The sequence below is a fragment of the Mesocricetus auratus genome, unplaced genomic scaffold (genome assembly GCF_017639785.1).
Source record: "Mesocricetus auratus isolate SY011 unplaced genomic scaffold, BCM_Maur_2.0 Super-Scaffold_100007, whole genome shotgun sequence".
NCBI classification, from domain to species: Eukaryota; Metazoa; Chordata; class Mammalia; order Rodentia; family Cricetidae; genus Mesocricetus; species Mesocricetus auratus.
The window spans coordinates 45,882,338-45,898,572 of record NW_024429191.1 but is presented as its reverse complement, the minus strand read 5'-3'; the positions used below and the strand labels follow the sequence as shown (position 1 = coordinate 45,898,572).

Here is a 16,235-nt window from a genome sequence, read left to right as displayed (position 1 = left end):
TGGTGTGAGTCTTAATGAAGGACAATATTATCTTAAGTGAGCGTTGAAAAGGCCAGAGACTTCCCAAACTCTGACTCTTTAGTTAAGGAGTTGGTGTGTGTGTGTGTGTGATTCCATGAAAAAAAAATATTGTCGCCATGGATTTCCTACAATGCAACAGGAACAAAGATGGATTCTGACTCTGCCTATGGAAGTTCTGTGAAGGACCGAGACATCTGGAGACCTGTTGGAGGAAGGTTGCTATGGTGATCCCAAATGCCTGAAGGTTGAGGGATGTAGGGAGTCAACTGGAAATAATGTACCTCTTGTCACTCACCCTGTTATCAGGTGCTTTCTCCTGGCCTCTGGCCTGGCACAGCTCGGGGGAGCTGTTATGGGCACCTGGTCTTTCACCTAAAGGCTTCTTGGTGTCTATAAGAAGTTTGGAGGGCACTTACCTCTTGAGTTATATCTACTTGGTGGGGGTCCTCTGGAGATGTGTCTCCCAGTCTCTATAGACCCCGGGAGCTTACAGGGTACCAAGGGGAAGCTGGATATAAGGCACTTGGGGAAGCAGGAGGGAAGTAAACAAGAGAGGATGAAACAGCATCCAGGAGCTGTGCAGAACCCTAACTCCACAGGGCCTCATTTGCCCAGCTTTTGCCCAGTTGTTGCCTCCTTACACACCTTGCCCTTTCCTAACACTTATTTTCCCTTTGTCTTCAGAAGGGACGAGCATGGTCTCCAGAAATCTCTCTGTCTTTCTGTAAATTTATGTTAGACCCATGTGTTCCCAAGGCCACTTTAAGAACTCAACATGTGATATTACCAAGTGGCTTGACTTTGTCCCTCCCCTTTCACTTTTGGAAATAAGAGGAGATCAGGAACTGGATCTGGCTGTTCCCAATCTAGGCCCAGAGAAGGAAACTCAATAAATACTCTCCAGTTTGGTGGTGAGGAACAGGGATGATACAGGTCGGGATCTTTGGTGAATCTATCTCTAGAAATCCACGGGGCATTCGGACATGGTGTCTCATCTCAGGTTAGGTCTGGATTGAGAGGAAGGGGAGATGACCGTAAAGGTCTCATCTGTGACCTTCCATACTTCTGTTCTGGCGATGCATAGAGACAGAGGTGAGGTGGGGGAAGGAGTTAGAACATGGAGCATTTGTTCTTGGCCAATTGCCAAGATGAAGGCAGTCTGTGAAAAGAGCACTGGAGGGTCAAGGGGAAACTGTGACACCACTTAGCCTGCCCTATTGCCTCTGGTGTCAATACTATGGATTTGGGAATGAACTTCCTTGGCTAGCTAACTTCTAGAGCTATGCCCAGAGGAATGATCTGCCCTGGACAGTGTTTCCCGCCCACCCCCAGCCCCCATCACTGTCCAGATTTTGGAATGTGTGACACATGAGAATTGTCCTGTCTCTTGTAACACTAGTCAATGTCTCACCCAAGGAGGGAGCCAAGACTGTCAAATCCAGTAGGTCTGAAGTCAGCCTTCCCTCCTTAATCAGGCTTGGTTCCAGAAGGCTGCAGATGTGGAATCCAGCTGAGATACACAAGTATAAGACGAAGTTCTTTTTGGGAGCATAGTCAACACCCAAAGAATTTCCCAGCATGCACTGCCTTTGGCAGAGAGAGTGGGATGGATGATGATTAAATGCAGGTGCCAGGGATGAGAATATTGAGAATATCCGAGGGAGCATCAGCAGCGATGTAGAAACCAGGTGAGACTCAGCCAGCAACACTGCTAGGTTGTGTGAGGGTGAAGCCCTGGGCTCTGTCCTGCCCTTAGGGCCAAGAGGAGGGTTTGCCTGGATCAGCTTGGTGGTACCTGACAGAGAAGGTGAAGAGGCGGGATGCTGGTCAGCAGATATTCTGGTCAGATTGCCTTCAGCGGTTCAGGAGGAAGAACTTGAGGCTTTGGAAGAAGTTGGACTTCTGCCTTTGCTTCTGTTTCTTTTTGATGATGGGTACCCACACCAGCCCACACACCAGCATCATGAGCCCCAAGGACAGGAAGGCAGGCCCTATCATCTTGAGGACTGGCACAACCGTATTCTTCTCTTCCAAGATGTAGGCCACACAGGTGATGGCCACACCAAAGAGCAGAATGGCAGCACCCACTGACATGATGATGATGGGCTTGTGGTAGATTTCCCAGTTGCTCCTGGGAGTGGTGGTCCAGACAGACTCACTTCTGGAGCTGATACACAGAGAGCTGGCTGTCTGGCTGGGCAGCAGGTCCTTAGACTCTGGAGACGTTTCGTCTACCTCCAGGGCCTTGGGGAGCACTTCCATCGTCATGGCTGTTCAAGACCAGGCACCTAGTATTGACAACAGTTAGAAAGGATGGTGAAGCCAAAGGAATCCTTTCCCATCCATTCTGTACTCAGTGTCTGTCCCTCTCCAGCCTGACTCTCAGTGGAGTGGGATACAGTATAAGTGTGTGTGTGCGCACGCGCGTGCGTGTGTGTCTGTATGTGTGTATTTAAGTTAATGGTAAATCTAGGTGAAATGTGCATAAATAAAAATCCCTCCAGAGCTGGGAAGATGGCTCAGTGGGTAAAGTGCTTGCTATGCAAGTGTGAGAATTGGCATTTGGATCCCCAGCACCCACTTAAAAAGCAAGCATGGCAGCACATTGGGTTGGAGGCAGGAATAGAGACTAGGGAGTCCTGGGAGCTTTCTGGCCAGCTAGCCTAGCCAAACTAGTAAGCTCCAGGTTCAACAAAAGAGCCTATCTCAAAAATTAAGATGGAGAGCAATTGAGGACAACTCATATTGTCACCCTCTGGTCTCCAACATACATCCACAAATGCTAGTGTGCCCTTCCATACTCATGAACACATACATATAGCTCACACACAAACTCAAAGATGTGATACAAGATAGCATTTCCCCCCTCTTGTTTTGTTTTCTAAGACAGAGACTCATTGTGTTATATAGTTTGACATGGTGAATTTGTAGTCCTCCTGCCTCTACCTCCTGAGTGCTGGGGTTGCAGGCAGGTGCCACCACACTAGGCTAATACCATATCACACTAATAATTACCTTTCCTATTTAAAATAGCAAACAGTAGCATTTAATAACAAACAAACACCAAGCATAGTTTATTGAGTGGTGTGTCATTTTCAAGCCTAACCCTTCTCTAGCTGTGTGATCTTAAGTGCGTTGTTAACCTGCGTTTCTGTTTTTATTATTTTATCTACAAAATGAGAGTAACAGTATTAGCTCCCTCACAGGTGTTTCAAAGTGTTAAAGGAGAGCAGGCATAGACTGCACTAGATTGATGCCCAGCAGGTTCTGGGTGCTCTGGAAGTGGTGTCACTAGCCTGTTGGGATGACAATGTTCTATCATTACTAGCTTGTGCTTGTGTGTCTGTTTAACTCTTCTCTAGTCAGACTGATGCAACACCATAACCCCACACACCTATCACTAGTCCCATTTTACAGATTAGAAAGCTGAGGCTTGGAGAGGTGAAACAATTAGTTTGTAAGAGCTCAGGTTTTCGTCTGTAGGTCAGTGCTGCTTCAAGCACCCGAGATTCCATGTGTCACGTGATCTTCTATCATATAAATTCCCCACCAACCATACTGAAACTGTTGTGGCAAAGAGGAATCTTTCCATTCATTTGTTTCCATTTGGAATGTGTTCCTCAGGGTTTCTGGTAAGGTTGGGAGCATGACACCTTAACCTGACTGTGGTGTGCAGGGTGGAACCTTGGGGAGGTGGTTGTTTGGTTGGGATATCTGGGACTGGGTCCTTGTGCATTTTTTTCAGAAAATGAGGAGAGCCAGACACACCTGAGAAATTCCCTGTGCCGACCTGGGGCTTTGCCAACGAGCAGTCACTAACGATCAGACCCTTGCACCTCCTAAACTGAGCTACGTAAACACATTTGGTCTTTAAAGTGGCCGGATGCAGCTATTTCATCATGGTAACAGGTGTGCAGAGGGAATCCAGCTCAACCGCCTCTTCTAAGGTCTCTCTAGACCTCTCAGTCCCCGGGGCCTCTCAGCTCCTGTTCTCCACTTCTCACGTGCGTGCGTGAATCAATTCAGAGCTGCTGAGAAGCCCTACCCGCCTGTCAGAAATGACTCTGTCAGATCAGTGCCTTCTCACACTCCCCCACCGTGGCACTGAAGCCTCTCAGACTGAAAATGTACTCTGCTGCAAACGCCATGTCCCTGCAGGAAGGCAACAAGAGGTGAATGGCTAATGGAAGATGGTTTCTCCACTGACGACAGGTTTTGTTTGGGAGGAAGGGAAGGCTAAGAAGGTCCTGAGCTTTGCCCCACATCACCACAACGTATCTGGTACTGGGCTCCACATCCATGAGAGTCTGTAAACTTTTGACAGAATGAGTGGGCTCAGAACATAACCCTCCTCCGCTCCCCCCCCGCTTTCTCCTGTTTACTATAACAAACCGGGACCACCCTACCTGTACAGTATGAGTTCCTCTCAGGGCTTCTTGTGCAACAAACTCAGAGCCTTCAGTATTCACACACATGCCAGCACAGGACTTGGAGACTGTTTCCTGCAGTAGTCAGAATACTGGGGAAGGTGGGCTGTTTATCACAACCATAGTGGATTCCTTTTACCCAGCCCACTTATGGTGCTGGTGGGAGGGCCTGTGGCGGACCCGATGATGAAGGCTGGGTGCATTTGGGGGAAAAGACTGTGTTGTCAGCTCTGGAGTCAAAGGCAGCTTAGGAGAAAGGAGAACTGTTGGCAGCTGCGGACTTCCAAGTCCCTGTGTCCTGGGAATGACCCCTCCTTAAAGAGGCCCTTTAACCGACTGCTTTCCTTCTTCAGTCTTCCCACAATGTTGGTTCCAACCTGATGCCCTTCCTTACTCCACCCACAGCAGCTCAGTCTTGTCCTGATCACCCGGTTATTTTCCAGCACCTCAAAGCACAACACTTCCACTTTCTAGATTAAGCAATTCAAGACCCCTCCCCACTGACCGGAGGAAATAGAAATTATGAAATTACCAAAGCCATCAGCATTTAGATATTCATATTCAGATGCAGTTCACCAAGAGGGGATAATTGGGCCTCCGTTCTCAAAAACCACCATGGCGTTTTGGTAACCATAGGCACAGGAATGCTTACTTCCTTTGGGAGCGGCAGTGTATTTGCATAAGCTAAGCCATCATTTAAAAGGTGATCTTCTCTCCTGTGGGGTGGGGGCAGGGAAGAGAAATAGACCACGCTGGGAAACCATGGGGATGCTTATTGCAACCTGTGGTCACTGGAGGGTGTTTGAGTCTCCCTCAGGATTTCCCTGGGTTCCGAGAAGAACCAGGGCAGACACACTGGTGTTGGAGAGGCTGAAGTTGGGGGGGATTGGTTCCTAGTCCTACCTGGGAAAACAGCTGAGGCTGGATCAGAAGGTCCTGCTCACGGGGTGTGACAGGGCCTCCTGAACAGAAAGTGACAGCTGAAGGCAGGAGGATGATTCTTGGCGCCTGAGAAAGGGGTGACACCAACACTAGGCTTGCTGCTGGAAGCACCCCACACGTTCTCTTTGGCTCTTCAACATGGTTACTAGCTTAGCTCCACTTTGCAAGTTGCTGAGGCTGTGGCCTCACATGTAGGAGCTTGGGTAGCACTACTTCTGTGGTTCTGGCCCCCAGCCTAGCTTCCCTGAATCTGGGGATTCAGGCAGAGGTATTTAGATGCAAAGCTCTTTGTGTTACACAATAGTCAAACTGCTGAGTCCTGCGAAATCTGCCACGATAATTCTGAGTTCTTCACTTTGAAGCTTCAGCCATCCCTGCAGTGACTTTTCACTGAATATGGGCAGACTCAGGTTTATCATTCCCTGGCCCTGACCACTGTGTATGTGGGAAGAAGGGAAAGCACTGTTGGTAGGTTTTTGTTGCCTTACACAGTTACTTACTTTAAGCTACTTTAAGATGACGCCTTTCCTTCTCTTTTTGATGTTGGAATAATTGTCATTTTATGAAATGCTTGTGGTGATGGAAAGTGATTATTGATTTTGCTACTAGTTGTACTTGACAAGGAAAATTTTATGTAGATCTCTCTCTTTCTCTTATCTATTTTCTCTTGACATTTTCTTTATTATTTATTTACTATTCTCTTTCATTAGTTTCTTTTTATACAGCTATCAATTGTAATTGAGCTATCATGTATCTATCAATCGGTCATTAATCTGTCATTTATGTATGTGTATATATGTATCATCTGTCATCTATCAATCCGTCTTTCTGTCATCATCCTTCTTCTAGATTATAATGGGCTCACAAAATCCTAAAGAATGGGACCTCTAACTGAGATGACTTACATGGAGGAAGGGTGGATCCTTGGGACTGAAAGGACAGGAGGTAGGTCTTATTGTTTGTTGGTCACTAAAGAAGAGACACTGAAGGAGTCCCCTGGAGCAAGGACTAGGGTTATGCCCCACCCCATCTGTCTTATTTCTCTGTGACCAGGCACAGGACAGCTATAGACAGAGGGACAGGCAGGGCAGGGCCATGGATTAGACTAGGTGCTGGGAAGAATTGGGCCCAGTCACTCAGTTCTAGGGAGTCTCTACGCATAAAAAGATTCTGGTCTTTGGTCCCAAACTCAGAGTTGGGTTGGCATAGGGTAGGAATTTATAAGCTGTGGGACCTTGGGGCAGGCACTTAAAACTCTAGAAATTTAGTAGCCCTATATACAAACTAGGGATCATAAAGTATTGGTCTCACAGTGCTCTTGTGATTGTCAAATTCATAAACAAAGCAGTAGTGTATCTGTTATGATAAAGGCTTGAGGGGACTTTGTGTGGATTCCATGGCGGGCAAGGGTGACTGAGGCAGGGGACAAACATGCCAGGCAGACAGAGCTTAAGTGAGAAGTTTATCAGAAAGGGAACGGGGAGGAGGAAAGAGAAAAGAGGTAAAAGGGACACAGAGACACACAGAGAGGACAGGAGAGAAGAAGGAGACAGGGAAAGTCCTTCTGCCCCATGGGAACCGCGGGGAAGAGAGTGGGAAAGAGAGGGCAGAAAGAGAGCATAAATGGGAGAGGGTCTTTCTTGGGGGTCCTTTGTGCCTGTGTGTGGACTACTGCAACCATGGAACCCTGGGCTGACCAGGGTGCTTACTGCCTGAGTGCATTCTGCCAGGTGACAGGGGCAGGCCAACATAATGCCAGAATCCTTACAATACCACCATTTGGGATATTGTGATGATAAAGGAGCAGCCCCTCTTTGTCCTTAGGGTCACTTTCCCACTGGGTACCTATTTCCTCATCTGTGAAATGAGGAGTTGGGTTTGTGACTTCTAAAGTTATTTCAGATTGGCCTGTGAATAGCTAGTTGATTTGAACTCTGAGTATTCCAGTTTCCATAAAGTCGCCAATTTAAGGGCTCTGTTTGTTTTTCAAGGTTTTGCTAATGCCCAGCTCATTTGGGCCACGGTTTTGAACAGGAGCTCTGTGGGCATTTTGGATTTGGCATTTCATTGCCACAGATGTGGAGTCTATAAAATTGTGGGATGTTTATTGGTATCCGGGGCCACTACCTACCAGATGCCAGTAGCAGCCACTTAGACCCCACTCATGATAGTTTATAAATGACCCCAGGCAGGGCCAGATGTCGCCTAGGAGAGACATCATTGATGTAAGTCACCATATTGTAGTATGCCAGCCTTTCCTCCTCTCTCCTTGCAAACTGTGGGATTGAGGTTCCTCCTGTGCCTCCAGTGCACCTGGCTCGAAGAGCAGCACTTAATCAGAGGAATTCAGAATGGGGTTCACACTTGGGGATCTGGTCCAGAGAGAACAATCCTTTCTAACCTCAATTAAGACACCAGGGTTTAGTTTGTGCGTGTCAGGGGACTCCTCACTCACTGAAGTGTTATGCTGTGCTTCTTGGAATATACAGAAGAATGCCAGGTCATTTTTAGGAGATATCTATCTATCTATCTATCTATCTATCTATCTATCTATCTATCTATCTATCTAACTATCTATAGAGAACATAAATTTTGGTTGGTGATAGATCTGGGAGGAGTTGGGGGAGAGGAAAATATATTTATGAAAAATTTTAATTAGAAAAATATACTGGGATAGCTGTGAAACAGTTGCCTCACCAAAAACATTGGGTCCTGTCATTGGTGCCACCAGCAACACTAGTCGAGACAATGACAAGAAATTCCAGGGTGATGTCTTACTAAAGAGGGCAGTGAAAACAAAGAGGAAAAAAAATATGGAGACAGATTGTCCTGGGTCAATGGGATCTGAATCCAATGCCTGGTGTGCTTTTCAGAGAAAGGGGACCCAGAAAGGTGACTCGGAGAGGGAAAGCCCTGTGGAGAGAGGTGGTGATTGTTTAATGGTGGCCTTTTAAGTCCTTGACAATGCAGGGGTGGGCCTGGATGTGACTGGTTAGGCTTGTGAAAGGCTACCCAGAGCCGGGTCTTAGAAACAACATAGATTTGAATGTCTGTTGCCTTCAGGGCAGTAATTTGAGAAGGACCTACGGCTCCCAGAGGCCAAGTTAGGTAGCCTGAAGTGGGTTTAGTGGGCGGAGCCTCATTTAGGCTTGCAGCTGGACTGTGACAGGCCCCTGCTGCCTTCAGAAGGGGTGGGGCTTCATAAAGGGGTCTCACACAGACTCTTGAGTCTTGCTTGGCTCCAAGATTCCTTTTCGGTAGGATTCCAAACCAGATAAAGATATCTGTACTAGGAGAGGCCAGGACAGTGGCCACTTGGGGTGGGGGCCGATGCTGGAAGTGGGTGCTTGGGAACTTTGGGGCTGCTGTGCCTGACCTGGCACTAGTACACTGATGATATGACTATGTCCTGTGTGTGTACTTTCCGCCCCTGAAATGTTACGAGACAAGACAATTACAAGGCACAGCTCAGGGCAATCCTTTCTTAGGGTCCTGATGAAGACCAGTTTGGGATAAGTAGGGAAATCCGATCCAAGGCTGGATGAACCTTCCCCTCCTGACCCTCCCTTCCTTTCTCTGTTTCTAACTCACAGGTGCACTCTAAGTGGCTTGTGCGGGCAGGGGGGATGAAGAGGGATGTTCCTGAAGGGAATAAACACAGCAAGCAAAGGAAGCCTCTGCCTTCTATTACAGTAGACTCTTCCCATGTGTTATGATTTTAATTCACTTATTTAAATAAGAACATTTTATTCTTTGGTTGACACATATAGTTGAACATACTTTTGAATTACGATGTGAGTTTTTATTTTTGTTTTTGTGTGTTTGAGATGGGGGGCCTCATTGTGTGACTCTGACTGGCCTGGAACTCACTATGTAGACCAAACTTTCCTTTAACTCAGAGAGACCTGCCTGCTATTGCCTTCCAACTGCGGTGATTAAAGGTGTGCACCACTGCACCCAGCTTTCCGATATGATGTTTCTGATCTGCATATAGAGTTAGATCTCAGTGCCCACAGATTCAACCAACTTTGGATAAAATAATGATAATTTGAGAACAATTTCATTTGTACTGAACTCACAGACTTTTCTCTAAGTAGTATCACAGAACAATAATTTACAGTTATGTGTCTCTCTTTTGAGAAAGAGTCTTGCTGACTTGCCCAGGATAGACTAAAGCTTGCAATGTTCCTGCCTCAGCCTCCCAAACACCTGGAGCTGTAGATGTGAATCACCAAGCCCAGCTAAGCAGTTCAAAGATTTATTTTTTTTTATTTTCAGATTTCTTGTTTTCAATTTATGTATGTGAATGTTCTGCCTGCATGTATGTATGCAGATTGTGTGTGTGTGCCTGGTGCCAGAAGTCAGCAGAGGGTTCGATAGCCCTTGGAACTGGAAGTATGGCTGGCTGTTAGCTGTTGTGTGGGTGGTGGGAACAGAACCCAGGTCCTCTGCAAGAACAGTAAGACCCTTAATCCTGCTAAGCAATCTTTCTAGCCCCAAAAGCTCTCCTCACAATAGTTGAAGAGTGTGAATATTTTGTTATACATTTTGATTACACAAAAGTAGGATTTTGGAGTCTTAAACAAGTGGTTAATTTTCTTTCCTTTCACTTTTTGACACTGCTAAACTCACTGGCTTATGTGTTGCCCACTCCTACTTCTGCTTTGCAATTCTAATGGATCCAGCAGCCTGTGTAGAGACAGCAAAACCTCAAACATTCACCACAGCAGTAAGCGTCTGATAGAGACATCAGGGAGCAGGTAAAGAGTGGCAATGGAAAGCAGAGGAGGGGTAGGTAAGAGGAGAGATGTAACCCGATTGCACAGTAGGTAGATCACTCTGGCTGCAGGATGGAGAAGTACAAAGGAAGCCAAGAAGTATGGAGAGTAATTTAGAGACCCCTGCAAGCTCTTCAGGTGGGAGACAGGGCAGCTCGGTGTCTGGTTGTAGCCATGGAGATGGAAGGAGGTACACAGACTAGAAGCTTATTGAAGAGTGGAGACAGCCAGACAAGATGGGAAAATAACTATGAGCCCAAGCACAAAGGAAAAAAAAAACGTTAAGGTTTAGTTGGGTGATCCCAGTTAACAGAGACAGGAGGAATACACAGCACACACTGTTGCCAGGTTAAAGAAAGGACATTCACTTGGATTTGAACTTGAGGTAGGAAGAAAATATTTCTAACAGTACAAAGTGTGCCTTCAGTGTTACACAGGGCACTTATACTATCACAATGCTTATTGTTTTTCTGAAACTCAAATTTAAGTCTGTCCTTGGTCTTTAAATCTGGAAGCTCTTTGACAGATGTACCATGATTCTCGAATGAGAGGAGGTTTCTATTATGAGGCTGATAAAGCAGAGCTGGGAGCACATTGGAGAGCTGGAATGTTGTTAGGGTTTATGAGAGAAGGAAGGAGTGCTCCCTTCCTGGAAGGCTCTGGGGGAAGAGCTGTGTGGCAGACAGTGGCCTTGTTAATCCACATTTAATTCAAGTCAAAGGAAGGAATCAGTATCATGGGGAGCTTGAAAGAGTTGGGGAATTTAGTTATGAGAAACTCTGAGGTCCAGAAGACACTGAGGGGAGGAATTAGGAGACAACAGAGGGATCTGTGGCATAGGAACATTATGGGAACATTTTAAAAGCTTCTGCCACTACTGAAAAATGATTGCTTCTTTTTTTTTTTGAGACAGATGAGGTCAGTAGGTGGGTTATTATTGTTATTGTTATTTTTTTCATGTGTATTTATGCAGGCAGGCATGTGCCACACACAGCTAATGTGTTGAAGTCAGATGACCACTTGTGGAAGTAGGTTCTAGTCCTCCACCTTGTGGATCCCTGGATAGAACGAAGGTCGTCAAGCTCTATGACAAATTTCTTTACTGATTGAGCCAACATGCTGGCCCTGGGACATTCTCTCCCTCCCTCCCTCCCTCCCTCCCTCCCTCCCTCCCTCCCTCCCTCCCTCCCTCCCTCCCTTCCCATTCATTCTCTCTTTTTCCTCTCTCCCTCCCTCCTTCCCTTCCCATTCATTCTCTCTTTTTTCCTCCCTCCCTCCCTCCTTCCCTTCCCATTCATTCTCTCTTTTTCCTTCCTTCCTTCCTTCCTTCCTTCCTTCCTTTCTTCCTTCCTTCTTATAGGGTCTCACTATGTAGCCCTAGCTGGATGGGAACTCACTATATAGAACCAGACTGGCTTTGTCTGCCTGTGTTTCCTAACAACCTGGGCTATTTGAAGAAGATTCCACAAGGATTTATGCAACAATTCCCTAGATCATCCAGGACAGATGAAGGCTAGTGTTGTTAAAACTGCCTCTGAGTGAAGGAGTCAGTTCCTTTTTCCAGGGTCTGTTAGCCATGGAGTTAAGGAGTTGCCATTGAAGGGGCTGGAGAGATGACTTAGGGTTAAGAACACTGGCTGCTCTTCCAGAGGTCCTGAGTTGAATTTCCAGCACCCACATCGTGACTCACAACCATCTGTAATAGGATCTGATGTCCTCTTCTGGCATGCAGGTAAACATGCAGAATACTCATACATAAAATATAGATAAATAAAAAAATTTTGTATATGTGTATATTTTTCTTTTTTTTTAAATTTAGGTTAGAAACAAGCTTGTTTCACATGTCAATCCCAGCTCTCTCTCCCTCCCCTGCTCCAGTTTAAAAACTTCAGTTTCTCCCCCAAGGAAATAATTGAAAGGGGTCCTCTCCCCCCAAGTGTGGAATGGCAGAATTGTGACTGAAGTTAACAGGCATGTTCAATATGTTCTGGGGAATCTGACTCTTTCAAATAATTAAAAATGGGCAAGATAATCTCAGATCCATCACAAGACAAAAAAAAAAATGAACACAAACACCCATGAAAAAGTGACTGACACTGGTGTTTGACAAAGACAGTGCAAAACAAACCCCAAGGAGACACCACCACACATTCACCAGAATAGCTAAAATGCTGAAAGCTCCCAACATTGCATTTGTCACTTGGTGTGTAGACCAACCAGGGCTTTCCTGCACGGTTGTGCAAACTTTTAATCTCTTGGAGTTAAGCACACACCTGCCCCTTGACCTAGCTGTTCTACTCCTAAATATTAAGCACATGTGCAAACAAAAAAGAAATCAAACAAATACCCGTGTGTAAGAATATTTGCAGAAGCTTTACATTGGGGGAGGGGAATAAATTTACACAATAGAGTGCTTCGACTTCTGACACACATGAAATTTTGCATGATTCTCAAAGACATACTGGAAACAGAAATCAGTAACTAAAGAGCACAAATACTGTACACTGCCTTTTCTATGATGTTCTTGAAGTAGCTAAGAACCAGCTAAACAGACAAAGCCGGGAGCAGTACAGAGCAGCCACGGAGAAAGCACCTAGAAGATGCTCAGGGGAGTCTGCGTTCCTGGAGGAACATAGAGACGCCTCAGTGAGACAGGAGAGAGCCGGTGTCTGTGAGAGGAAAGTTTTGGATTTTTTCCTCACACATTCACACACTCATCCTCCACCCGATGGCTTGGAGCGGAAGATCTGCAGGCTGAGAGTGATAATGAGTGGCCCAGAAAATATGGGCAGAAGAGTCGGAAGTGCCTGAAGTGCACCCCTTCATGGGAGGAATTGTAAGGGGAAGGAGTGAATCATCGCTCTGAAGATGACTGGCTATGGCTACCCTTGTGGTTCCAGAAGCTCTTTCTCCCCCAGTCCCTTGAGACTAGAGCAAATTCTCTTCAACTTCCTGTGCTATCTAGCATTTGCTCAGAACTTTGCTAAATGGGCAAATAAATAGAGGACTTTGGGCAGGATGGGATAGGGCTTTGTAGTTGTCTGCAAAGCAGTTTACTCCCAGTTGGTTTTCTACCCAGTTTTGGTTGGAGCCACTGAGGGTTGAAACCGGCTGGCTTTCTATTGCTAGATGACTGTTCCTTCCCTCGGGCCTGTTGTAAACCATCGCCTGCCATCTTAGAGCAGTTGGTATAGTGACAGTCCAGAGGCAGCTGAGGACCTGGAGGTGGGAGATAGGACAAACCTACATCCCCTGCTTTGCCCTTCTTATCAAGGCTCTCACCTCACTAAGACTGCCCCCTGGTGGCCGAGGCTCATACAAGTCTCCACGTCAAAATCGATACTGCTACTCACTCCCTTTCATTGTATGCCAGGGAGTTGCTGTTTTGCTTTACCAAGTCCTCCTAGCAAGTCCCTGAGGGGCATGCAACTATCACCCCACCCCATTTCACAGATGAGAAACTGAAGATCAGCGAGTGTTGAGCAATTAGATGAGTAGAAAGACAAGGTTGAAATGTGGGTATGGGTGTCTGTGGCTCCGGAGCCCAAGTTCAGGATGATGCTACTCTCTGTCTGGGAGGCACTTTTATTTTTCATTTTCAAATCAAGAGAAGAGTGAGAATGGGGGACACTTTAACTGGAGCACAGTCAATGAACAGAACTGCCATGATGGATGTTTGGGTGAGGAGTGGGAGGGGGGACTGTGAGATGCTGAGGAGCCATGGGGTGAGACGGTAAGTCCTGAGCTGGGGTCAGTGGGGCAGTAAGAGGCCTGTGGCAGAGTGGCCACAAAGTCACCACCATTGTCATGGAGGATACAGTGTCTGGCATCTGGTGCTTTCTTCACCTGGAGGGTCTCCTGGTCCTCCTAGCACTGGGTGAGGGGGGTATAGTTAGCATTGTTCCCATTCTACAAATTAAGAAACTGGGGTTTCCAAATGCTTGACCTCAAATTCTGGTATGTTATGTTCTTTCTAGGGGATGGAACTTGACTTTTTCTTCTTCACTATCTCCTTTTCTAGAGCCCCGCCGCTCTGAAGCTGCCGGCCTCTGCTTAGAATTCACTCGCCAGCTGTCTCCTGGGGCCACTGCTTTCATCTGAATGAGCTGAAATGTGGGATTGGTAGAAATAGGGTTTTCATATCCATCTATCTAGTAAATGCGAGGACAAGTGGTTAGCTGAATTAGATTTCCAATCAACGATAGATACTTTTTAGCATAAGAAGGCTCTAACACTGATTTGGATGTCGCATACCCCAAATGCATCCATTATTTACTAAAAATTTGAGCGGAACTGGGTGCCCCATGTACAACACATTTAGCCACCTTAACGCCAAAAGAGGCGCCACTGTGTTGCCTCATACAGGCCTGGAGTTATCTGACTCTTCTTTCCCTCCTCCCCAGACCCTTCCACCTAGAGAGCTCTGATAGGAACTGGGCTATTCTGGGAATTGCAAGGACCTGGTGACATGGAAGAGAGGAAAGGGCACAGATGACCTCAGAGTAGGGAGGCTGGCCCAGCCAGTAGACTGGTAGCAAGAGCAGAAGGCAGGCCACAGGCTTTGCATAGTGGAATGGCCATGGTTTCATATCCCTGAGCAGGACCCAGTGTGGGTGGGAAGTAGATCTCTCTCTCCCTGAATTTCTGCCAGCACCCTGCTCAGTTCCAACTGCTTGATGCCCAACCCCAGGGTCTTTATCTCCTCTTGCTGTACCGCCCCACTTCCAGGAGTTCGTTTGGTGATGTCTACTCTCCTGATAAGATGTGTGTAGCCCTGTGCCTGGCCCGATAGTGTAGAGACTGTAGAGTGTGGAATATGTTGCTGCTGTCAACATGGCCTCGCCACCACCATCTGTCCCCAGCTCACAGCACTCTCAGGAAGGGGACTTTCTTCTCTAAGGTCAGAGCTGTCTGGAGGGCACCACTCACCTTCCTCTTCAGGCCACACAACTGGTGCATGGGCCCTGTGGGGTTACAGGGTGGAAAAGAGCTCAGGGGATAAGCGTGGCTACATTTGGCTTTACCGAGGGGCGGTGTCCCCAGGTCCCTCCTCTGCAGGAGTGAACCATGCCTTTGTCTGGGTTTTTATGTACCTGTCTTGCTCCCTCCTTTCTGAAATAAAAACTGCCCAAGCCAGGGTACTCCACCTTGTTTCCCTGGCACCTGCCCAGGGTGCCGGCCACACCTGCAGGAAGAAGGGATAGATCTGCAGCTGCTGAGGTTGGATATAGGATGCCCAGGGGACAGACCATCTGCACCCAGTACTCTGGGGTCTATGGGTGTCTTTGCACTTCACAATTTGGCACTTTTGCTCCTGCCTGGACAGAGGGTCCCTGCTCACTCCTTCCCTTTAATGGCTTCCAAGGGTGGAAGGCTCGGAGTGCCCCAAGCACTTGATATCTTTTTCCAGGTGTACAGTAAGAGGCACCCAGCTCACCCTGCTTCCGCCTGTCTTTCAGGGCTACGCCAGCAGCCTGTTTGAAGATGCCTTCATCCCATCTCGTCTCTGACATTCAAACTGCCTTCCAACTCCACTTCAGAGACTCAACATGCTCTAAGGCAAACTTCAAACCTTCCTCCTTCCAGGAAGGCACAGCGAAGGGCTGGGGAGGTATCTTTTCTGTACTTACTGTGCACAGTGTCCAGGGGGAAGATGGGGGACCTGGGACTCAGTCGGCGCTCATGCAGGGAAGAAGCTGGTGATGAGTTTCTGCTCAAGTCCTGCATCCCAGCTGGAGAAAGCCACCCTGGCCACATCCAGAATCAGTGTGCTGCAAATCCCAGCCACTGAGCAGACTCCAGCCGCTGGGGGATGAGCTCACCAGGATGTGGCCTAATGGGTTAACTCTTTGCAAGCTGTTGGCACAGGCACTTGAATGTGGCTTTCTCAGCTCTGCTCAGCCGCTATTAGACAAATCTTGTGAAAAATTAATGAGGCTTTACTGCAGTGTGCCTTTGAGTTTCGGTGGACATGTGTACTTGGCTGGTGGTAGATGGACAGAATGACTCCTGACCCAGGTTCAGTAGGCCTTGGAGGTGCTGGCTTGGAGGAGGCTTGAGGTGCTGG

At 47.2% G+C, this 16,235-nt stretch overlaps 1 protein-coding gene across 1 annotated transcript; it reads right to left on the bottom strand.

Moving 5' to 3' along the window:
- Positions 1 to 1,361: 1,361 nt before the first annotated feature.
- Positions 1,362 to 15,939, bottom strand: Pirt (phosphoinositide interacting regulator of transient receptor potential channels). The gene is made up of 2 exons (XM_021225634.2): positions 15,799 to 15,939; positions 1,362 to 2,309 (listed from the first exon to the last, which is right to left on the bottom strand). Exon 2 carries the CDS (start codon positions 2,287 to 2,289, stop codon positions 1,876 to 1,878), a length of 414 nt encoding a protein of 137 aa, XP_021081293.1. The 5' UTR covers positions 2,290 to 2,309; positions 15,799 to 15,939; the 3' UTR covers positions 1,362 to 1,875.
- Positions 15,940 to 16,235: the final 296 nt, after the last annotated feature.

Coding starts and splice junctions, on each gene's coding strand:
- Pirt (XM_021225634.2), bottom strand. CDS start 2,289: ATGACGATGGAAGTGCTCCCCAAGGCCCTGGAGGTAGACGAAACGTCT.